Raw genomic sequence first — 25,844 nt, forward strand, 5'->3', positions numbered from 1 at the left:
CATGAAAACGATTACTCCTCACCTGATCTTCTTCTCCACCACCTTCTTCATCATATTTCAGAATGTTGTCCCTCACATCATCTTCTGGGTCAATCAAGAGCTGCTTTGCCTGACGCTCTTTATCACGGCGTTTCATCCACACCACGAACATTAAAACTAAAACTACATTGGAAAAAGGGAAGAGACAAAACCGCATCTTGATTCTGAAGTAGTGTCACAGAAAAATTGCACGAATTTAACATCAAGACTTAAAAATTAAAAAAGAAAGTTGACTTTGACTATTCCAGATGAGTTTTTTTGGGTTTTAGTTGTTGTTAGTTTGTTGGGGTTTTTTTAAATAAAAAAATTAATAGAAGGCAACTTAAGAGATTGTTTAAACTCTGGCTCCTATAGGCAGATTGATTTGGAAATAATTAACATATTCAAGGTCGTAAGTCACAAATCCATTCCATATCTGTGAAACAAACTTGTAATGAAAAGAAGAAAGACAAACCTCATAAACCACTGGATTCAGAAAGGAATTTCTCCAGTAGTGGCAAGAATTCTAAAAGGTTGTATTGCTAATACTTTTTTTCTGCTACATCGCAAGAATACAGCAATTTATACAGCTTAAGTAATTACGATGTTTGAACACTGCCAAACTTAGGAGATTTTGGTGTACAGCTCACCAGTCCACAAGAACAGATCATATTGTTGCCTATGTTCAGATTTATGTTTCGAAGTAAAAGGAATCCAGGCTGAGGAAAAAGCAGTGTCATTCAAACCTATATATTTCTGATCTTTAATCCCAACAATTTCAAGTTACACTCGTTTGTTTACAAATTAATGCTGTCAAAGAAAATGGAGTGAGAAACAAAACTGAATAAATGTGAGGAAATTAATTTCTAATACAAAAGGCATGTTTATAATTACAATCACCTTCATGGAAAGAAATCCCAGTATGTCTAGAGTGCCAATATATGAAGAATATCTTTGGTACCTTCAATAAGGATATGTTAATTCAATACCTAGCATCTTAAAGAGTATCCTATACCAGAAAAAAAATTGTACTTTTTTTTTTTCTTTTTCTTAAATTACTCCTTTCCATCATTTTCTATCTTCTGGACTGGTGCATAGTATACTCTGAAGTGGCTAATCCCTTCCTTATGTTCCACCACAATCAGAAATCAATTAATCATAATGTGTAGGAAAGCTAGCATCTAATTTACTACACTGGACAGACACTTAGCCATTTCCCTTACTGAATGCACTTGACACAAAAATATAATACTAGCACAGCTTTATGTAGTACTTGAACACACGTACACATCTCTGTTCCTGCATGGCTGCCTGCCTTATGTGAAAAGCTGTGATATATTATTACTTTTCAAAATAATCAGATAGACTCCTTATGTTAATCTCAAGTACAACAGTAGTAACACCAGAGCACTCCCTAAAGCCACTGTTACCCACTGTGGGTGGTATTAAATCAAACAGTATCAGCAGCACAAGACAGACTAGATGTCTGAGGTCTAATTACATCTTCAACCTGGTCACTCAACTAACATAACAAGTGCTCGTGGGCATAGATGGAAGGGCTCTTTCACACACCCACTGTGTGGACTGACTGCCATGCAAGTGATAGTTATGATCTGTCGTAAAGACTCCTATTGTTTACCATCAAAAAGTTTTCATATTTGTCCAAAACATTAAAATAAGCAGCAACAATTATTGGACTTGAGTCTTACATCACTCTGCTGCCTTTGTCAAGGTACATGGGTCTAAAACATAAGCTGGTATTTGTAAAACAAGAATAAAAGAGTTAGGATTAAGAGATCTGTCTACTCACTGAGCAATATGATGATACAAAGCAGAATTGCAATGATGGCACCAGTGCCCAGCCCTGCTCCAACAATCCGGTCAACATCAGTGCAGTCTCCATTTATATCACATTGGCAAACTTTCACTTTCAGCACTGAAGTGCTAGATGCATGTGGATTTCCGGAATCTGTAATTACTATGGGCACATCGTAGATACCAGCCTCCAGGAACCTGATCCTTAAAGAGAGCTGTGCATGATCACCTGTGTGTGAAAATAAGGCACTTGTTAAAAAGCAATGTACTACTCGTGTGGGTTTAAAACAGTATTGGCAGAAATGGCTCATCTTTGAGCTCTGCATTAACTTATTGTTCCACTCACTACATAACACTCAGGATAATATGATGCTTTGACGTGAACATCCTTTCTTTCTTAAACTTTTTTACTCTTTGGGGAAATTACAGTCATGTGTTTTCGTATCAATATTAACCAAATTGAAGTCCGCTGCAAAATAATAGCGAAGTAAAAGACAGAAAAGCATATGCGATAGTTTCTTTAAAAAGATTAAGATTTCTATGATTTAATTACCACTAATTCGAACAATAGTCCAATTCCTCTTGATACTAGCAGGTGTATCAGGCAGCTCAAAGGCAAAGGGGCCTGCATTAGGATCTATATCAGGGTCTACAGCAGTGATGTTAATTGCATTAGGCTGTAGTGTTTCACAAGTTGTGGCTTCTTTTGGATTCACTTGGGGGGCATTATCATTGATGTCCAGCAGGTATATTTGCAGTGTGCCAGTTCCGCTCATTGGAGGGATTCCTTAAAGAAAAGAAAATGGTGTTGAGCCAGTTTCCATTTGAAAGTTACCTAAATGATTCTATACCAACACTTTTCAATTACCATATCCATGTTACATTCACCCCAGTTTTGGGATTCTGTCTTTATCAAGCCAATCCAGCACCATCACTGCTTGTGCTAACACACAAATTCTGCCAGTCCTCAGAAAAATGCCCCTACTTAGCAAAAATCAGCAGATAACTGCAGATTCACGGATCAGTGACTCAACTACTTTACTGACCAAATGCCTCAGAGAGAACTGGGATAGCTTATCCACTGGAGAATTTTTATGACCTTCAAGATTTACCATCACCTTTTACCACAATTGTGCTATTTAAATTCTTGCTGATACTTACTTTCAGCATGCTACTTCTAGACACTCTTGCTACCCAATGTTGCTAAAGTCACACATTTATGTGAACATGTGCTACTGAATTTTTTCAGTATAATTAGCAATAGTTCTTCTGTCACACACCCCCATAATCTTCCAGTTCCATTTAATTTTTTTCTCCAGACCAGAGACAAAAGGACAGAAATAGTTGATCTAACTTTGTCATACTGTGTCAGTTCACAAAATTTTACTGTTTGTCTTTTCTCCAATGTAAATAGCTCCAATGTTTCAGTTTTCCCCTCAAATGCAAGAACATTCCTAATTGTACCTGTCCATCATTCTGCTATCAGTTACAGGTAGTACAGTGCTCCAGCTAAACTCAAAGGACTCACAACCTGACAATGAAAAAACAATTTTTCCTCTGCACTTATGTAGTCTGAATGTGGAAGAATACAACACCCCTCCCCCAGTATTTTACTCCCTGTAAAGTCTACTGGCAGCACTCACTAAGCCTACTGCACCTCCTGAGCACGTTTCTTCAGCTTTCTGTAAACTTGACTACGGTAACTAAGCCAGAGCCTTTCACCAAACTCACAGATCTGGTTTTTGGCCCGTTTCCTGAGTATCTGGGAAATATACAAAGTTTAGTACCAGCACAGACTTCTGACTGGATGTATTATAACCATATCTTTTTTTATGCCCCAGTAAAACTGAATGCCATTCAACCACAAAGAAGAAAGCTTTTTGAAAATATATACAATATTGATACGAACCATTATCAGAAGCAAGAAAAGTTGCATTATATATATTGTTTTGCACATATATTGACTCTCTGTCCAAAACAGCTGTAGTGGTAATTTGTCCATTGACAGGGTCAATTTTCAGCCAGTTTGCAGGATCTGAAAGTTTTGAGTACCTGTGTATTTGATCACAAGATGTGTTACTTATCTGCCAACATGAGTATCAATAAAAAAGACAATATTAGTATTTTAATTTGTATTCTGAACACATTTTTGGAATTTGGCGACAATATTATACAAACACACATTTATTAAGACTTGTCATTTAAATTCTTGAAAACGTATTAAAAACAGTTCTACATTTAGATTCTTTAAGTGCTTTCTCATGAAAGTTATCACATAATTGGAGTAAATCACACAACTACGGTAAACTATATAAACTCAATTAAAATACTTCATTAAGGATCTCTCTTGCTTTTTCTATACCTAATGGAGCTGTTCCTACTAACTTTTATCATACCAAGAGCACTGAGAGCAGGAGAGGGAGGTAACAACGGATAAAGAGAGTTAAAGTAGCACTAACTTGCATGATTCTAGCATTTTTAGTGGTCGTGGCTTTACTGCATGCTTCTCATCTTAATTAGAAAGAGCAGTGTCTTTCAAAATCATCCTTCTGTCTGATAAATTTGCCCTTTGCATTAATCAAGCACAAGCTATCTTAGGTCATTAAAAATGCATATATCCTTAATGTCTATGATGGTTATGTCCAGAAATGAGGAAAATATCAGGAACAGCTAACCAAAATTAGGTAAAAATACAATTTTTAGAACCTTGATTTTGGAATGAAATTTTGGAGTTTCCTTCACATGAGCTAACAAAGCTATTGGATAAGCTAGGAACCTGACCCCTAACCCAAGGCTAGTCACTGTGCTTAAGCTTGGCAGTCAACTGCCATGTTAAATGAGGTATGTGAAAGCATGCTTTCTCCTCTTCACTTTTCTCATTTAGCATAGACAAATTATGATCATATCTATCAGTACAAGACTTCACAGATGGATAATAACAGCACTTTACATTACTGGAGAATACATGAGAAGAGAACCCTTTAAGACTTGGTCAGCAATCTAACATAGTTTTGCTGCTGTGTTAAAATTATTTGTTAATTTCATAGAATCACAGAATGGTTTGGGTTGGAAGGGGACTTCAAGATCACCTATTCCAACCCCCCTGCCATAGGCAGAGACACCTCCCACTAGACCAGGTTGCTCCAAGCCCCATCAAGTATAGCCTTGAACACTTCCAGGGAGGGGGCATCCACAACTTCTCTGCGCAACATGTTCCAGTGTCTCACCACACTCATAGTGAAGAATTTCTTCCTAATATCTAACATAAATCTGCCCTCTTCCAGTTTAAACTTAAACTGCAGATTATCTTCACACAAATATGGGTCTGCTCTGAATGAATTTGTTGGGATACCATACATACTTTAACAGTGGCGCATAACTTGATTCTACCTTGATGAAGTGAGACTTGGCATTAAAAGATGACTCAGTTTACAAATCTATGTATGCTGATCAGGTCACCTTCTCTACAGCCAAAAATCCCTTTAGAGAGAGTGCTGCACAAAAGCTACAGGAGGTATTGGTATAGCTGTGTGCTATGGTAAATGCACTTATTTCATATGCAGTTTCTTTGTTCCCTACCCACTCTGTAACATGGATATTGCATTCAAACTGTTAAATAACTGCAAAATGTTTCTACAGACCTTAGAGAGGTTTGCTGCATGTAACGATCTGGGTCCTGAGCTGTGAAAGTTGTCAACATGCTACCAGCAAGCAATCCTTCTTCTTGACGTACAAGCTTAGGATTTGGAACAAAATATGGGCTCTCATTCACATCAATGACAGTAATGGACACAGTTGCTGTTGACTGAGGAGGATGCTGAATCCCCTTAGCCAAAGGCACTTGATTTTCCGCAGCGACAGTAAGCACGAACATCCTGTTGGTCTCGAAGTCAATGGGCTGGGAAAAGCAAAGAGCAGAAAGTGTTAACATTTACTCACTATAGTAATGGAAACACAGTAACATGTTTGCTTTAAAGCACATTTTTAAATATTACTTGTACTGCTTTTCTCAAAAATGAGCACAGAGCCCAAAGAGAACACAATCAGTGTAACAGCTCAACATGAGCCTGGGTTGAGGTTTTGCTTAAAAGCAGCAGAGTTTTGAAGACAGAACAGCTAGAAACCATGTCATTCTTAGATTTAACTTACTCCGATACTGCCATTACAGGTAAGTGAGGAAAGAAGCAGTTTCATCAGAAAACGTCAAAAATCCTATCTTTGGGTCATGCAGGCAAGTAACCAGATGTGCCTTCTGAGGAACTCTCCTTGGGAGCAAAACCTGCCTCTCTCTGCTAAGAGGACCAAGATTTACTTCAAACAAGATCATGACCATACACCTAGCCCCATAGATCAGCAATTTCCATGCCCTTAATCTTTCACTAGAAAGACTCCTCATAATCCCAGCTAATTCCACTTCTGGTATACCTACAGTTTCTGTCTTCACAGTCCAGACAGCCTTCAATTTGGGGACTTACTCACTGAGCCAAAAGTTCAACTTTAGGATGAGCAAAAAATGTTGAGGCTAGAGTTCTTTTGTCATGCTTCATAGGGGTGAGGCATTCCCCGAGATGTGATTCACCTCAGTACTGTGCACTGTACTACTCACACTGATTCTAGACTTGAAGGAACCCTGTATCATACAGGGGCATTTGGCAAGTGACATCACGGCCTTAGTGACAAGAAACAATACAATCTTCATTACAGGCTGACAGATCAACTCATTTCACTGCCAATAAAAACTGTAGGCAGGGCTCCACTTCTTCCCAAGTCTGAGTGCTTCAAGGTGTGCTGCTGGCTAGACTGCAGAACTGCCATTTACCCCCTCAGGCTGATCCTCCTATGCTGCTTAAGAGCCTCTGATTTCAGATGGTGTGGCAGGCCTCCTTCTGAATAGGCTTGTCATTTCATTTATAGGAATAAGTTCCTTCTCCAATAAGGCGCCTACATGTTGCTACTCTGTTGTTAAACCAGGTCAGATATAGCAAAACACTGAGACATTACAGCACTAAAAGGTGATAGAACTTGATAAAAATAAATTTGTAAGTGAGCAGAGCTATATCAAACAGGTTAGAGCTCTGGAATCTTAGGTTTGCTTCTCTTCTATAAAGCTTTAGTTTAATCTGTGCATTTTTTAAATTCACTTTTTTACACATTTCTAGTTTGATACCATTCCTAGCTCTGAAAAAGATGCTTACGTGCCTAATTACAAAGCAGAGACATAATTCTTGCTGGAAGACTGCAATAACTATTGCTACCTCTGGGGAAGTGCAGTTATAAAACAGACAGTTTTTAAAAAAAAACCTAGTGTGAATTACCACTATAGCTGTACAAAAATTTTGTCTTTTTCTCACCTAGATACTAAGAACATTAAAAAAAAAAAAAAAAAAAAAAAAAGCTGAAAAGAATTTTAAAAAGTGAATGTTTTAATTTCCAAATGGAAACACTGGTAACTCACACTTAACTTGGTAAGTGGATCAGCCAAAACAAGAACAGGCCAAAACTCAAGAGATGAGACACTTGTCAGTGGGCCACGAGGAAAGGTGGCTACTGCCTGGCGGGGTTAATTATAGAACCACATTGTTATTATCATTTAAAATACGTCACCCCTCAACACAGAGCTGTGTTGGCTAGAGAATGAGATAGACAAGTTATTCCATAAAAGGTATTTAAATGTGGTTTTAAAAATAGCCAGTCTTTAAAAGCATCTTGTAGAAGTAGCCTCCTACTTATCACTTTTTCCTCTCTGATTATGCCTTGACTGCCTGTATCTGTTCTTTAATGGGAACATGTTAAGATAAAACCCACAGACAACAAGCGTGACTAGTAATGGAGGCCAGGAGGTAGGAAGTTATTTCTTTACACTAGCAACAAATAATAAGCAAATACTTTTTCACATACTAATTCCTATCTTTTGGCAAATAAAGCTTCAAAAGCTGTCACCTTCACCAACCTAGCCTGATTTTTGGAGCTGACTGGTTGGAATACTACTGATAGCATAAGCAGGGAAATGCTCCAAGAGGCAGTGGCTTACTTCCACAACACAGACAGCGCCCATCCATTTTACTTCCCAGACTCATGCTGGCCTCCAGAGTTCATATTTCCCCCCCCTTCAGCGTTCTCTCACTTATTCAATCTCTTTTTAATTCTCTGAAGCACAAGCATCTCTTACCTTCACAACAGTCACCAGCCCATCGTTGCTATTGGGATCGGTCAGGATGGTAAACCGACCTGTCGGGTCTCCTCCGGTCATTCGGTACATTGCATTCCACGCAGGCGTGTGAGGCTGATCTTTGTCCGTTACCGTCAGATTTGCTACAATCACATCTACCCTGTTTTCTGGTACTTCCCCATAGAACTGCAAAAACCAAGAAAGGATTTTACCTTGGCTCCAGAAGCATGCAGAAGCCATGCCATGCCAAACATTCAGCAACGTCTGGGAGCACATGTCTTTTCACTGGAGCTCAATTTGCCTAATGAAGTTTACCTGAGACCACCCAGAAAACCGATGGTTTGATTTCTTTGTCAGCTTTTGCCATTTAGTCTAAGCAGAATACCCTACCTAAGGGATATATATTCTGCACATGCTTCAATCCTGCCTGCCAGTAGATTATTTAATAAGTAATAAATATTTACCGTCTGTGAATATAATGAGAAAAGCGGGGAAGGATTATAAATATGCACATATTCAGTTACTCCCACCCTGTACGTACAGTCATGGCGGTGAACTCCGGAGGATTGTCATTGACATCTGTCACAGTGATGACAGCAGCTGCTGTGTTTGAAAGACCATATGTTGGATTTCCTTCCATGTCCGTAGCTTGAATTATTAATGTATATTGTTGTACTTTCTAAAACACAAAATGACATCAACATAAGTTTTATCCAAACTAACATTACTGTAGGACAGCAGATGTTTCCAAAATTGCACTTCGCGAAGTAATGGAGCCTATCATACTGTTTATTCTAGTTAGCATCACCCAAAATGACAGGAGCAAAGTTTCTGCCACAGGAATATTGCATCAAGCTGCATCTGGCTATGTTGAACAACTGCTTGATTTTCTTCAAATATCACTGAGATGAGGCCAGACCGCCTGCTTCCTTCCCTCAAAATCAAACCTACTTTTATACAGTTAATGCTATTATCACAGATACTGTGATAGCAACACTTTTCAAATGGGGAAAAAACCAGGAGAGCACTTCATACTAAAACAGGGCAAGTCCTCAAAAGCATTTCAGAACTGAGCCAAGGGTACTTTGTTAGCCAAACGGCCCCAACTGCCAAGGTTTTGTTTTAGCCGAGCCCAAGTATAAAACCGCTCCTGCAGCTTCTTGCAATCGCTATGGAAACTGGAGATGTCAGGGCTAAGGGGGACGAGCTAAGGGCACTGGGAGCAAGGGGGAGGGACCAACCAGGCAGGTTATCGCCATAAATGTTGAACACCCCGGCCGAAGATGGCGGCCGCCGCCCCCGCTTCTCCCCGCCCCCCCGCCGCCGCGCGTGCCGCCGGTAACGGCCGCCAGTAACGGCCGCCAGGCAGGGCGGGAGCGGGGCCAGGGCGGCCTCAGGCGCAGGCTACGACCGGCGGAGAGCGGGCCGCAAACGGGTGTGGTATGTAAAACAAGCTCGACAAGGGTGTGCTAAAGGAAGTAAAATAAAAAAATAAATAGTGGTGGGTTTTTTGTTTGTTTGTTTGTGTTTTTTTTTTGTGGTGTGTTTTTTTTTTTTTTTTGTGTAGAGTTGGTGAGAAGCTGATTTTTAACTCATGTAAGGGTTTCTACTGCGACATGAAAATACTGTGCCTGATTTTTCCCTTTACCCAGTTCCCCAGTGCAGAGAGAGCTATGTGTTCTCATTCAGCTGCTTCCAAAAGGAACAATGTGCTAACATAAGAAGCACTTCGAAACATCACTTCCATGAATGGTTAACTGCTGCTCTCCCAAAAAAAAAAAAAACAATCCTCCAGGCAAAATAAAAATACTTAAAGTGGATTATTTTTTCCACTCAGTACCTTATTTTCTCCCACTACTTTAAAGACTGGAGTATATGACAGATGACTCCTAATGAAAACTGTTTACAAAAAGGGACTAGGGGTATCAGTATGATAGGTCAGCAAGGGCAATTCCACTGATTATGTCTGTCTTTCTTTCACATTTTGGCCGATCACTATGGCAGAGACTTGATGGTTATGCACTCTTCCAAGCAACAAATACGAACTATTAAAAGAGTTTTTAACAATATGGCTTTAGGAACTTTTATCTCCCACTGAAGATAATCTATGATCATGTCCTCTTTCACAAAGGAATCCTTGCAACACACTCCTAATGTGTTTTACTGCATAATAATCCTTTTTAAAAACCAAGATTAATATTACTGATACAAAAAAATAATATGTATTTTTAATAATGTAAAAATATGTATATGAATTCTAGCTTGGAAATTCTAGCACTGTGACCTTCAAAAGGCTTAAATAAACATCCTGAAGGTTACTTTCATGATACCAACAAGTGAAGCAGTCACGAGGAAATTAATACTTTTACAACTTTCATCCAAGAAAAAAAAGATATACTTATTGTGAAGCAATAAAATCTAGAGCAGTATTGAACTAAATCTTGCAGCCAGATGATTCTACGTTATTGAAGCAGCAGGTGCTTCTGATTCACCTGGGTCTTAACAAATTGATCCCAAGAAGTAAATTTCATTAAGGAAACTCCATTATGATTACATGGAGACTCAAGTACCATACAATCTTCTTTTTCATTCCAAAAGAAGCAGCACCCTATAAACCGCCCCAAAAAGTGCCCCAAAAGACAGCATATATGTGGGGTTTTTTGTTTTTCCCCTTTTCCAGGACTTAAATACAGAAGGATCAACTGCTGGGAATTAAATTTCAGAAATGAACAAGCACACAGCTTTCCAAGCATGGGGAAACTGGGGGTAGTGGGTCTCCTCATTTTACTGTGGGTTGAGAAGCAGCCAGGAATAAGCTATGGAGCACATGTCAGCAGCCTGCACAGAGACTTTGCAGCAACAAACCTGAAAACGTACTGGCAGTTTCAAGAAAGAACACAGACCTCATCAGGTCACATCTTTCCACTTCAACACGGGCCAAATAAAAGAGCACTTCACTGAATTAGCCTCACGTGAGGCAGGAATGTGAGTGTGTAAATTTAAGTACCCTGTCTGACTTCCTCAGCATCTCCAGCAGTAAGGCAGATGTTTTAATGCTGAAGTGAATTCCACAGCAATAGCAGAATAAATGAGAACAGCTGGATTTCATGAAAGAGCATCTTTTTTGACAGCAAGTGAAATATTTCTTCTGCCTTTAGTGGAGTTCCCTACCTAAGCAACCCTCCTCCTGTGCATGTAAGCACAGATAATGCATTGTGCGTGTTTATCTAAAATACTAGCAGATGAGGAATGCTGAAGAACCAATCTTTTTTTTTTTTTTTTAATGTGTACAAGACTTATGCTCCCCTAAATAATGGGTCATATAATTTAATAATTTAAAATTGTGTCTAGTATTTTCTTAGTCTAATTAGAGCTTTACAAAGAAAGTCAAGACATAGAGAAAAGGGTAGAATGGCAGAAATGGGCAGCTCCATGGTTGTCCAGGTTCCTGGACAACAAGGCATTCCTCAGCCCACTGTCAGAAGACCTGCTCAGTACATATCTGTTCATTTTAATTTAATTGACTTCCATAAAATGACTCAGGAAATGAAGGAAGCAGAGCAATGGCTTGGGAAGGAAACCATTTTATCTCGTATTAGTCTAATTTAATATTTGAATGATTTAACATTAATCATTAATATTCAACATGTGCAAGAAATGTTTATAAATACTCATTTGAGTATCAGTACAGTAGATCCATCAGGAAAACTGATGGCAAATGACAAAGCTTTTCAGACTGTTAATGCAAGGGTCTGAGCTCCACAGACAGCACGTTTCTTTCAGTTAAATAACTCTGGTACACCTAGTCAGTAAGTAATAGAACTCAAGAGTTATCACTATGTCCTTCTGAATGTTCACTTGTCAAAGATGACACAGGGATTTTAAAAACAAGGGCAAAGCCACTCATTCATTTAATAGTGCAATACTGTAAAGTTCAGGGTTTTCCTTTCCTCAAATCCATCCTCTGTTACACCAACATGAATAGAATGAATGTTAATAAAACTTTAAAGATTAATTGCAATATCTAACAATCTCTTTAGCTTTTCAAATCTTCTGACTGCTCCTTTCAAACTGAAATACATCAGAATATTAACAGCCAACCCAGAGCATCAGAAAGTGCTTCTGTTCTCCATTTTAAATAAGTATAAGCAAACAGCTAAAAGCTGAACAGCAAATCCAGTTTAAAAAAACCTTCAGATTTAACAAGCTAAAATGAGGTTAGTAAAACAGAAGTTGAAACACTATGTGTTGAAATAAGATTTGTTTGGATTTTATAGTTTGTTTATAAAGTAGCGCTTATCTCTTCTGAAGTTTTCAAGTGGTTTAGAAGCATAGTTAGTCCATGTGACAGATCTGAAGCTGGGAGGGAAATATTTTTATTCCCACCTCACAGATGGGTGAACCAGAGCAGAGGATCTGGAACCTTCCTTCTCTGGTGGTGGGCACAGTGAAGAACTGACTCTAGACAGAAGAGGACTTGCCCAGCATGTAGCAGGTAATTATTGACAGTCAGAATTTTTTTTTACTTTCAAGTTTTTGAATGTGTGTCCAGGCCTTGAGATATCTATGCAGTTTCTAATACTGACTCATTTATTTCTTAGAAATGTGCTTTTCAAATTTTAAAATCAGTAATACTTTTCCTGATTTATTTTAATGAGCAAAATTCAGATCAGGGAATTACTGCAAATGTAGCAAAACAGCACCCAGATTTCAAGTATTTACCATCTCTCTGTCAAGAGCAAGGAAGAGGACTGAGGAAGGACAGAAGCTCTCCTGGAATTTCCAGAATAAATAAAACATAGCCAGCACAATTTTACTTGTACACTTTGCCTATGGGGCTCAGCAAAGAGGAAAGGGCTGGGGCTGAGAAAAATCTCCCATCTCAGCACCCATGCCAAGCCCCTGAGGTCCTTATCTGCATCGCTCTGCTTTAGTATTTACCTGTTCCTTAAAAGCAAACAGGCTTTCGAGACAAGATTCTTTCCACGACACCACGGAACTGAGCGACTACACGTACAGAACATGTGGGTCCAGTTTTTATCCCCATACTAATATCCTCTCTTCCAGGGACAAAGTTCAGACTAGGGATAGCAAGAAGTATTTATAAGCTACTAGCGAAAGTACATGCTTCTCCACAATATTAAGTACAACCCAGCCTATGGGATTAAAACCTGCCATACCTCTCTGTCAAGCCCGGCTGCTACGGTGATAATGTCACCAGTCTCGTTGTTGATTGTAAACATGTTTGGAGAGGGGCTGCTTGGAGTCTGTGACAAGATTCTATATCTCAGCATCCCATTCTGTGCATTGGGATCATCAGCATCAATGGCAGTAACTGTCATCACATAAGTTCCTAGCAGCAGGATAAATAATTGATGTTATATAAACAGTTTACTCAGATTACACAAGATCACTTACACGTTATAGTCAAAGCATGTATTTCTTTTGGTCAACTCTGCACATTCCTTCTCTTATTTAAAACAAACTGGTTAAACACAAGACTTACCAACAGAGTAATTAAAATACATAAAAGGAGATAAAAATACTTTGTGTTTATAAAATATCAGATTTGCTTATAACTGAAGAAGCTCCATAAACAATGAAATCCTACAATTCTGCCATAAATAACATTTCTGTAGCAACAGAGCTCCTCAAGTTTAGATTAAAATGTTATTAATTGGGCCAAAGGAAATATAATTAATTTTCAGAACTGGCGCACATACTGATAGTGATTGAACATCAGTGTAAATAATACTCTTTCAAAGGTCTTTGAGGCGTATGTTCTTTCCATCTGAAAAGCTAAGTCAACACTGCAAAGTGAGAAAATACATTTCTAGTGCTAACCTTTCTAAAAAAATAATTTTCAACTACTGACAAATTAAGAAAGTGGCTTGAGCCATAGGACAAACTTTAGTCTGAACAGATTAGAATTTTAATGAGGTATGAACAACATTTAGGGTTTTCTCAAGAATTCAAATGAAACTGGTTTCAAATCCCAGGATCTACAAATCCTCTGAGATTCAGAACAAGAACTGGATGTGCTGGTATTCTGGAGGTCTGTTATGCCCTGAGTTGTCATCTAAATGAACATCAATGGCTAATGTGAACATAACTGTGAGAACTGTGACACTATCAATAAGACTTTCAAAAACAGGAACCTAGAAGTCATATTCTTGAAGACTTCTCTGGTTTAGTTTATGTATACAATACTTTATTATTTTGGAAATTTATTTTAGTATGCTAAATAGTGAATTAAAAAGAAGATGAAATAATGAGACAGTATCTGGGGATCATGGTCATCACATGACACTTTTGAAAGCATTACAAGGTCAGAAAGCATCCCCTTCATCATCTTCAAAATGTTACTGCATGCCTTTCCCCCCCACACACTTCGAAAGCCCAAGTATTACCTGGCTTTGATCCTTCAGGGACCGTCCCATTCCAAACCTGGTGTAAGAATTCAGGTCTATTGTCATTCATATCTATGACATTAATAACTATGTCAATAGGATTTTCCACCTGGTTTCCATTTACATCCACTGCATGTGCTCTCAGCTGCAAAAATCATTACAAGTATTAGAATTCGCACAACATACAGGCACAAACAGATACAATAATGGTGATAGGAACTTTCAGGCCAGACATTTTTAGCTCAGTATATTTTGTTACCTAACACTGCTCCCTCCTATCAACCATTTGAGTTTTCAGGTTGCTAATGGAACTGCAGTTCAGACTTGTCAACTATTCCAAGTTGCAGACTTAGTACTCTGATTTGCTGAAAATTATTTTGAATCATGCAATTTCAATTAATACTAATGTCTACTGTCATACATAAATCTGGTTTTAATAATAACCATTAGAAAACAGACTCTAGAAATATGCATTTATATTAAACAGATAACAACTTATTAATAATCCACAGGGAATGAACACTGGCATAACTTTTGAACATTGTTTACTGATATTATGGATATTGAATAGGCATAAATGCATAGGAAAAGCACATAGAATAGATTTGTGTTACCTAGAGCACCAAGGTAAGGTTTATGAATTTAATGTCCTGATTGTCAAAAAGGACTGAGTAAACTACCTTTGACAGCCAGGTTTACCTAAATAATCTGAAATTGGACAGAAAAAAAAAAAAAGACACAGTACTTTCTGAAAATGCAAACCTATGTATCTAGGCCAGAACCTGACAACTGCTAGGCAAAAGAGCAACTTTCCTGTAACAGTCTGGGTAAAGCCCATTTTGTATCTATACACATACACTTATCTTCTGGCTACAAACTTTACACGAAAGAAGTAAAAGGGCATTATTAACTCATAACTCTGGAAATGACTCATATAAATGTAAATGCCTAAGTCAGTAAATCTTGAATTGCCAATGCCAAATTCTCAGTAAAAGTCTTACGAAAGCTGGAGCAGTTGTGCTCTTGAGAGCCATTCCCCTCCCTTCCCCCCCAGTTGCCTCCTACTGTGTCCTTTGTTCAGCAGCAGAACATGAGGCAAGAAACGTTTTAATCCACAACATGCTGGAAAATTTCTCTTAAGAGCTAAGTGACTTCTGTAATGATTTCATCGTGGTCTCTCAAAAGCAGAAACAACTTTAGGTCATAGTCTCCCCCCTTCCTACAAACCTTTCTTTTCCACCACTACTGAACTCTATCGTCTACTATGTCAATTTCTTTAGAGCAAAGAATATAATTTTCGTAAGCTGACAGCCCTAATTTACAATTCCATTAAAATGCTTAGATTTGCCCCTGAAAATGAAAATTGGTAGGTTATTCTTCCCATCCATTTCTCAAATCACAGCTGCTGCAATTCTCATACCAGTCACATCCTAATTTAAGTTGATGAATTAAAGCAAACTTTTGAAAAATATACAATACAGTGAAGACTGTGATCAGTGGTCTCTATTTGAAATATAAGCCACAGTATCCATATTTCAATCTTTTAAAATTACTTTATCTAAATACATTTAATCACTGTTTATATATGTTAATGTATTTAAGCTGCTTAAACATAGTAAGAGTTAGCCTTAATCAGTACAGTAAATATGAATATGCTACAAACTCTTCAAATCGTCTATCAAAGAACGCTAAATGCTGGCTGCTCAAGTCAAGTTTTAAGCAGATGTTAATCTTCAACTTGATAATCTGATTTATGGTAAATTAAATTCTTACATGAAAAGAAGCAATCTGTTCCCGGTCTAAAGGCTTTGTCACCGACAGCTGTCCTGAGATGGGGTTGATGATGAAGATGCCTGTTGGAGGTTGGTCAGCTCCTGGGCCTGTCACACTGTATCGTAGCGAGAGGCTTTTATCACGATCAGACCTAATCTGTGGGTAAAAAAAAGATAATGTTTACATTGGGTACAACCAACCAGTGGATGGGACTCTGCTGCTGACACAAGCAGCAGCTACTTTTTATTCCCCCACCTTTAAGCTATAATTTTAAAAGTAATTATTCTGGAAATGGTACAAACTCAGTGAAAAGCTTGAAATTTTCAATTGTACTCTGTCAGAAAGCTGGTCAATGAATTTGCAGGAACCTAAAAACACCCCTGCGTATTTTGCATAATAGGATAAACTGTATTAAACTAAAATAAGTAAGTCTTCTTATCTTCAATAGAATAGCTTATATTCTGGAGAAAAAATGTACTATAATAAAATTACATGAGAAATAAATAGTCTTTTGTCATTGTCCCGCAACCCAGTAGCTTCCCAGACCAAAGCTACAGACTCTCTTCTGCTTCTGGCAGCAGGCCTTTAGAAACTTGCCTTTTTTTGTTTAAAGAATGAACTTCGGTCTCATCTTCTAAGGAAAAAATTGAAGGGCAGTGCATCTGTGAGGAGCAGGTGAATCACCAGCAGGTGTATCAACAAAGCAGAGCAAAACTCTATCCTATCAACTTGGGCAAACACTCTGCCAAGTTCCAACAAATCCTTGTAGAAGTTGATCGTGAACAACCAGGACTGTGGTTGGAAGCTCTCTCCTGTGCTGGGTCTCTGGCAATGGTCATGTCTGTGCTGCAAGATCCTATGAAGCAGCTAAGAGTATTGCTGAACCAGAAGAGATCCTCCTTAACCATTTAAGGAAGTCATCACAACATTTACCAACCAAACCAAGGTCACCTTCCACCAGTACAGGAGTACAAGGACAACTTAAAAAAAACTAATACATGCAGCCCAGCCCAGTATGCACTGAGGCAGCAATATAAACCAGCCCTGAATAACTGTGATAAATGTTTGGTCTATGAGCAAGGCATCCTTCACACAGAATCTCTTCAAGAGCTCTCTGAGGGACACTGAAACCACATTTCTATTAACTTCCTTACCCTAACTAATTCCTGAGGAAAAGGTCCTCTGGAATTTTCTGGTAGGTTGATTGGAGGAATAACCCAGTCTCTCTTCTGCCTCTTCAGAGGGCTGCTGTGCTTGTATTGTTGCCATGGAAATATGATGTCTTCAATTTTCTTTTGGTCCTTTCCCAGGTACAAGACAAAATTAAGCACGTTAGAAGGAGAATGACTAGTAGAAAGTATAAAGTAACTAAGATACAATTACATAATTGACTGAAAGGCTGTCTTTTCTCTGTGTTCATAGAACTGTTTTATTTGCAATATGAAAATAATAAGTAATATTTATAACTGCACTGCCAAATTTTAAGAACTCCTTTTCCTTTTTCCTTATTCCAGTTGGAGAAGAAATGGAATTATAAACCATTTGTAACATGGCACTACTGTGTAAACTATTCTGCACTTTCTAAAAAGTAGTTCATATTTTGCAGAATTTAATAGTATGCCTTTATGTATTTCTCATTATCTAGGACTTCAGGTAATGTGCTACTGTACATTAAATTTAGATCTGAGTGTGCTAAAATATAATTTGAGTTCCAAGAGAAGTTTAATGCGTACTGGTAAGGAATGTCTCAAATATTTATGACCCTATTAAATCCCAAAGAATTAATGCTGTAATTATTTTAAACCTATGTCAGCCATGATGGATGCAGTAGATGACCCACTTTACACACTGGGCATTAATCTCTGCTGGGTGTCAACATTCCCTTCCTATTCCCTTCTGTATCTGCACTCATTTCAACCTTTGGATGCCAGCACACATGTAGCCATGCTAGCTTGCTTAAGGGCAAAGACAGGGTGACAAAAACTTTTTCCCAAATCTTTTAAGAGAAAAACTTAACAGAAAAATAAATCTAATCAGATGTATCACAGAGTAAAAACAGATGCCCAACTGAAGAGCAGATTCCATCATTCTACATTCTGCTGATGCCAACAATACTTGAACTAGATCTTTGGAAGAATAGAGAATGCCCTGGCATAGCTATGCACCTGATCTTTTACTAGATTTTTACAGGCAAAATGATATTTCCTTTGTTAAAACATGCCTTAGAAGATTTAAAACTATCATTGAATAAGCAAACAAAAAACTGTGGATTACACAGCTTTGATTTCCAGTGTCTTGTCAGGAAAAGTATCTTGCATAAGCACATTGTGTATTTGGCATTATGCTTAAATCTTCAGTTTGTATCTATTCCAGGTAAATTAATCTATGGATGAATTTTGTTCTTTATTTGTAAACTAAGCACTTTGTAAGAAACAGCAGGCAGCAAGAAATAGAACAGAGGAAGGTAGCAGACCTAATACTGTTTTCCTAAACAAAATGCATTGTTATTTGTATATTGCTAGGTTTGATTTTTGTTATAGTACGTGGTTTATCCTATGGCAGCTTCCAGCAGAGGGAGACTATCTTCCTTACCAAGTAGTGCTGGAATCATTAATAACTTACAATCTCCATTTGATTATGAAGGGACAAGACAAAGCCAATATTCCCTGCCAGAAATGCTTTCCTACTACTGCTGTAAATTTACAGCACCCATCTAATAAATGTGACCGATGCATTCTAGCACAAATTTATTTATTTTGTGGTTATATTTAACTGCTTGAATAAATACTATAATACTTTCAAGCAATTTAAAATAAAGAAATTACTGTGTCCAACTTAAATTCAGGTATAAATCTCAAACTATACAAACAAAAAGATCAAACATAAATGAATCCTATATACTTAAACAGGCATACCTTTCCATGCCTCAACAAAATAGGCTATAAAAACATTCCTCCTGAGGCTCCAGCTTTGCATGCACTAGTTGTCCATTAATAAAATGCTTCATGGAGAGGTACATGACAGAATCAAATCCTTGTTTTTAGGCTTGTCTGTGGAAATATATTTATACAGGCTGTGTTTAGTTGTTGTTTTACCTTTTCTGAAGCCCGCGGGAAGGCTGGTTCAGGGGTTAGCTGCACTCTCATTTGCCATTCTTCCTGGGTTTCCTTGTCTTGAGCAGACACAATGAACTCTGTGGGCTCTGCTGAAAGTTCAAAGCTTCTTTCTGCATAGACCACACCATCTTCACCTACTCTGAAATCTTCTGGCTCACTGCTTCCAAAGTGTATTTTTTTGTTTCCATCACAGCTTTGAAACCTCACTGTAAAACAGACACAGAAAATGAAGAACAACAAATGAAAAATCAGCCCACTTGAACTCAGTGTAACATAAAATGCATTAAGAACAAATATGCAAAAAAAAACTTGTCACTGCTACTATCACATGCAATTATGAGACTTCTAGGGGTCAGTCCACATAACAGTGTTAATCTTCTGTGTGCTGCTAGGCAGAGGTAAGGCTTTAACCCCAGTTACACTGTTCTCCCAATGATGCTTGCCTCCTCCCCCCCACAAGAAAGCCATTTCCCTCCATGTCCTACGCCACATTTCGGTCATCTCCCAGTGCAAAGGTTGCAGAGATTTGCACCTCAAGCCTCACATAAAAGATCCAGTCAAGTCAATCAAAAACCCTCAACAAATTTAATTACACTGCAACTATAACTGCAAACACAACCATGCTTTCAGTGCTTTCTCTGCCAATGGGAGTAAAGTAGAAAACCCAAAAGTCCATTAAGAGATTCTGTACCCAGCTCAGCCTGTAATTCATCTGTGTCATCTTAAGTAGGTCACTTATGAGCTTTGGGCCTTATTTTCCTCATCCCTTATCTGCAAGACAGGGGCAGCAATAAATACTTAACTCACAGAGAAAACTTAAGTTCAAGACTTAGCTTACAATTAAAAAAAAATAAAAATCCATCTGCTTAGGAGTTACCCATTCCTCCCTCCCGCCTTCCAGTTGTCCTGTCTGAAAGAGGTAGACTGGAACGCGAAGTCAGTAAAACTGGTTGTATAGATAATGATGTGAAGTGAGCAAAACAGAAATAACAGGTTGCTTTCTTTATCCAATCACTTTCACTACCACTTACCTTCTGGGTTACTGCAAATAGCAGTAGGTAAAAAATGGAAGTGTGCTTTTATAACCAATTATTGTTCTTTGATGTTTCCAAAGCATTATGAAGTATTTTGATTGTATGGGCAATAGAAGTGCAAAACATCATTATGAAAGTTGTACTGAAATGCACATAGTGAAGATGAAATGAGGCTTTATGCCTCATTTCAGTTATTGGGCTTTTTATATTGTGTTAAACCATGCACGAACTACTTAGCTTCAAAACCTAAAGGTCCCTTTCTGAAGAAAAATCACTGCTAAATGTCATGCATCATATGCTTCCTTCTGTAACGCACTGTTTCCAGGAAGGTATTGAGAAGAAGAATCGTATCTTTTTGTATCCTTCAAGGACTGAGCTGATGTTCCTATGACATATAAAATTTGTTTCCTAACTGCACCCTTTCCGTTATCTGGATCATCCCATTTGCCCACTCCTGACAGAAAAGACTGTACAAAATACTTCTTTGAAAGGGTTCATCATGTACGAAAATGAGACAAAGGACAGCACTCCTCAAAATAAATTATAAAACATCAAACTTGTTAATACTGATCTTGCTGAGCTAGGCAAAGAAAACAGCTCTTTCCAGATGGCTTGCAGAATTTGAAGGTCTCCCTCCATGAAACATCAGCCTCACCCCAAGGAGAAGCGCAAGCCATGACCCACAAAGCACTGGACCCAGGAAGAACAAATCTGCCTGCATAAAAGGCTGCAGCCTCACTGCTAGGGCTCCTGTGGTCCTCCTTCTGTATGTTGCCTTAGGTCTTCCTTGTTAGCAGTGAGACTGCTTCACTGATACGCTAATCAATACTCAGCCTCTTGTTTAAGTTTTCATAGATATTACTTCCTAGGCAACCCTCATTGCTCCTCAAGTCCATCCTACCTGCTCCACAAAGTACAACTGACTTTCTTTCCTATGGATCTACAGACTACAGGTCTGCAGGATTTGGGGAAGGTAACAGAACTTCTGCTTTGCTGTTCACATAGGAGAAAAACTGGACAGGCAGAAGGTCTTTAACTGCTAGTTAAACCAACTATACCAATGCCCAGAAATCATTACCACAGTCCTAATTCTGTAATTGTGATGATCCAACCTTCAGAGCTGGATATTCTGTTTTCACAGAATCACATAATGTTAGGGGTTGGAAGGGACCTCAAAAGATCATCTACTCCAAACGCCCTGCAACAGCAGAATGCCCAAAGTAGGTTACACAGAAAAATGGCCAGGCAGGTTTTGAATGCCTACAGAGAAGGAGACTCCACGGCCTCTCTGGGCAGCCTGTCCCAGAGTTCTGTCACCCGCACAGTGAAAAAGGTTTTCCTCGTGTTTACGTGGGACCTTCTACGCTCCAACTTGCACCCGTTGCCCCTTGTGCTATCATTGGACATCACATTGTTTAGCACAAAAATAAAGAGGTGTCTGAGAGAAGTTTACTCCAAGTCACTACATCTAATGATTTAAGGACTTAATGACTGAACTACAAACAGCGCTGCTCGTGCTTGGGTTCATTGGCACAGACCACCCATAGCCCAGACATCGAGAAAGCTGGGCCTCCTCCAAGCATCATCTCTGTTCACAAACAAAACTGTCAGTTACAAACAGCTCACATTAGGAGACTAAGGAAAAAAACAAAACAGCCAGCAACATAATCCCAGCCTCTGCTGACCTCTCATCTCAGCTACAGTGCTCTCTAAATCTGCTCTTTAAAAGAGTATCTTGACTGAAAGGACAAAGAACAAGCCAGATTCATCTCTGTCTCTTCTCAGACTTACTCATGAGAAGTAGGGAGTGGGAAAGAGAATGAATATTGAACTAAATTTTGATATTACCATTTTCAAAAAGGTGAAATTTCAAATGAGTAGTACAGTCATTATGGTTCAAAATACTAAGATATCACAACAGTATTTTATGAAACATTATTTCTCAATTATTGCACAGTAACATAACATTCATTTTTTTACATATTAAAATTCATAAAGAGCACTTCTTTTCCCCATCTTCTTACATATAGACTCCAGTAGCCAAAAATATTTCAGAAAAATCACCCTGCTAGCCAATTCATTGATATTCCTCCTCCAGGCGACTGTATATTATGAAATTCAATGAAAATCCCTTTCCTTTGACAGTATCCTAGTAAAAATGTATAAAATTGTCAATGCTTTGTGCAAATTATTCTCCCTTTGCAAGCAGCACACATTAACAAATTAGACTCAAGTATAACCAACCATAATTAAATTACTGTGACAGAGTACAGGTTGTGCAGTAGCTACTCTCCCCCCAGCTGCATGGTTATCAGTCTTGTAAATTCGATTTAGATCACTTTACTTCATTTTTCAGTGTTCAACTGGTATGGACAAAGAGTTATTTCTGACTGTAGGTTTTTAGGCAAAGATTTTTGCAAAAATGAGATGGGAATATTTTTTTTCACTGAGAACGAAGGCTCATTTTACCAGCCACGTTCTTTCTAACCATGACAAGGGAAGGAAGCATGCTTTCCACAACTCATTTTCTGTTGACAGATCCATCATATGGATTGTTTTAATTTTATGAAGGGTTAACCAGATATAGTATACAGCATCTAATAACTTTTTATGCAACAGAAAGAGTAAGCAATTATCTTAATTTGCTGTTTTTTTAAATAAGTCTCCACATAAATGATCAGTTACGAGTATCTCACAATCTGTAACAACTTGCCAATTTTAAAATATTTATCTTTTGAGTATCTTCTGCATCTTCTGTTTAAAAGATTTCCAAGTATATATTTTGAAAGTTCTAGGAAGTATTCAATCATAATCTGAAATACAGCTATTTTGGTTTTAAAGACAATACCTTTGGTTGTATGAGAATGATAATACTCATACCAGCTTTGATGGATGGGAGTACATGCAATTAGTTCACATGCTCAAAACAAGGCAGTGCACAAGGATTTACCAAAAAGGGGTCTTTAAACAAGTAAAATTGTATTTAGTATTGGCATATGATTACTGTTAAATATTAGACCCTAAGAAAAAGATCATTAATATACTCATTTAGGAGTATTTTCTTGTCCTTAAGCCAAGACAAGCATAATCTATTAGAACCCCTGTGACTACAATGTTCTAAAATGAAAATCTGCAGCTCTGTGCTATTAAAGCAATCTTTCAAGTTAACACTCTTGCATGGAAGTAATCACAACGTATGTATACACGTGTAGTGTACAAAATGTTAATAACTAAACATGCAAACTCATTTAAAGTGCACTAGAGAGCTACACCATTCATACTTGGGTTTAACAAGATAAATTATTTATAGTATCTATAAAACACATGTCTAACCTCATGTACCTTACTAGTAGTCTTCAACTACGCAGAATCATTACTCAGACAATAAAAAAACCTTTTTCAGATACCCATGGTTTGCACTCTTTGACAAGGTGTTTCTGCTTTTTTTTTTTTCTTAAACAAACACCACCACAATTACTTGACCCAAGGACTAAGCATAGAAGTATAATAATGGGCTATATTATTAACACCAAGTTTTCATGACAATATTAGTGTACAATATAGACTGTTAATACAGAATTTTCATTATTTGTTTTGCTCCCTGGACAGTTGCATTGAGTTTGCCATCTGGATTTCTGCACTTTGAACATATCCAATTCACTTCTAGGTAACATGCACACACATACAAACAAACAAAAGAGAATTTCCTTCTGTAGACTAACTAGAACAGTATTACTCCTCTCGAATTCTATTCTGAATGCCAAAGTATCACCTTCAAGGCTAAGAATCACTTAGAGGACATTATGGAAATTGCAACAAATTCCAAGTGCTAACAGCATATGTGCTCCAGCAATGCAGTGAAGAGTGTGTATCATAAAATGGAAAACCCAGGTATATTTAATCCACTGAGGATCACTCTGCGGCAGATAAAATAAACAGAATAAGAAAGCAGCTTACTTAAAACTACCTGCTAGACACCACTTTTACCTTTGACAGAATGAGAAATTATATGGAAACAGTCTGCTTGAACTGTCTAGCTATCTGAATACTTAATATCTGAATAGTTAATATCTGAACGCTGCCTTTTCCAAGAACACTCTGTATTTAACAAGTCTTCCTACTTTTCAGAGCGAGAAACTGGAGAAAACTACACTAAAATACATTAAAAATATTCATTACTTTATAAATTAGTCATTTATTCAGACTGATTGCTTCTGTATGTGTAAGGTGATCTGTTAGTCCCACTAACAGTGTGCACATGCTCAAATTTCAGTTCATGGCTTGTTGGAGTGGCATGTGAAATGCCCATGAGACATCCTTTACTACAATTATAGACAGCCTTCAAGAGAAGTGGGGTTTTAACATCATGGTGGATTGTTATAATCACAAAGAACTGAACTGCATTTTAACTTGCCTCTTCCATCACCAGCAGCACTTTTGAAGCGAGTCTTAAATAATGGTTTTAGCTGGTCTAACTTTTTTGATACATGGGTGGTCTACAGCACCCATGGAAACGTCGTTCTCACCTGTAAGCTGAGAGAATTAGCTACAGAAATTGCTGATGCAAAAGATATATGGCATATAATTGGGTTATTTTAGACAATAGCATTTTCCTACCTATATAATTCAATTTGCCATTATATCCTTTAGAGATACTTCAGTACACCAGTGTTGTTTCTAATAGGCTCTTCAGGGTTTTTTTCTAATCTCATTTTCTATTTTAATATTTATGCACTATGGTTTATCCCATACTCCAAAGCAACCAGAAAATTCTCAAAGCGCTACTCCATTTTGAGCCTTTCTAGAGCAACCAACCTATGACACTTTAAAAGAAAGCCTGGCTGTAAAAAGGCAGCTGCTAACCACTTTCTGAAAGGCAAGCCTGCTAATTCAGTAATTGCTTTTGAAAACCTCTGTCTTTGTGCTAAGCCATGCATTCTGCCACCCCAGCCCATGCTGAGCAGAAGCCCACCTGTGTCACTGGGTCACACAAAACCAACTGGAGTTTTGCCACTTAGCAAAGACCAAAAAGGACCATTTGCTTCTAATTCCTATTTTCACTTGACTTCACAAGCTTTATAACCCAGGTCCAAGTGAAAGCTAGGCTGTCAAGCTCACAAGAAGGGAAAAAAAGGCACACCAAAAAGTTACAGCTGAGATAAAACTGCAGATACATTCAAGCTATTTACCAGGTCTTTCAGTGTTTTATGATCTGACTCATAGAAGCTTAGCTTTCCATATTTCCATTCTGTGCTGTTTGCTTAATAATTTGTCTATTCAGTTAGGAAAATAATAATTAAAAGGAAAAGTGATTTGCAAGAGTTATGGTTTAATTCATATTGTACACTGATTTCATTAACTGCAAGTGGTTCCAGGATGATCTGCAGCAGGCATTAGGTAAAACCTCATACTAATATATAACTTTGCTCTGTGGAATTAAGATGCCAAGTGAGTAATCTACTGCAGAAAAGCTATAAAGGTGTATGATATACTGGTAACAATAATTTGT

At 38.0% G+C, this 25,844-nt stretch overlaps 1 protein-coding gene across 1 annotated transcript in view; it reads right to left on the reverse strand.

Moving 5' to 3' along the window:
• CDH2 (cadherin 2) overlaps positions 1-25,844 on the reverse strand; it is a 114,492-nt gene that overhangs the window by 19,590 nt on the left and 69,058 nt on the right. The window contains exons 3-14 of the mRNA XM_051611738.1: positions 19,281-19,507; positions 17,340-17,486; positions 16,186-16,341; positions 14,413-14,557; positions 13,183-13,355; positions 8,544-8,681; positions 8,003-8,188; positions 5,475-5,731; positions 3,743-3,885; positions 2,387-2,620; positions 1,829-2,062; positions 23-162 (exon numbers count right to left, since the gene is read on the reverse strand). Coding sequence (XP_051467698.1) covers positions 23-162; positions 1,829-2,062; positions 2,387-2,620; positions 3,743-3,885; positions 5,475-5,731; positions 8,003-8,188; positions 8,544-8,681; positions 13,183-13,355; positions 14,413-14,557; positions 16,186-16,341; positions 17,340-17,486; positions 19,281-19,507 — 2,180 coding nt within the window. The remainder of the gene's footprint in view (positions 1-22; positions 163-1,828; positions 2,063-2,386; positions 2,621-3,742; positions 3,886-5,474; positions 5,732-8,002; positions 8,189-8,543; positions 8,682-13,182; positions 13,356-14,412; positions 14,558-16,185; positions 16,342-17,339; positions 17,487-19,280; positions 19,508-25,844) is intronic.

The sequence above is a fragment of the Apus apus genome, chromosome 2 (assembly GCF_020740795.1).
Source record: "Apus apus isolate bApuApu2 chromosome 2, bApuApu2.pri.cur, whole genome shotgun sequence".
NCBI classification, from domain to species: domain Eukaryota; kingdom Metazoa; phylum Chordata; class Aves; order Apodiformes; family Apodidae; genus Apus; species Apus apus.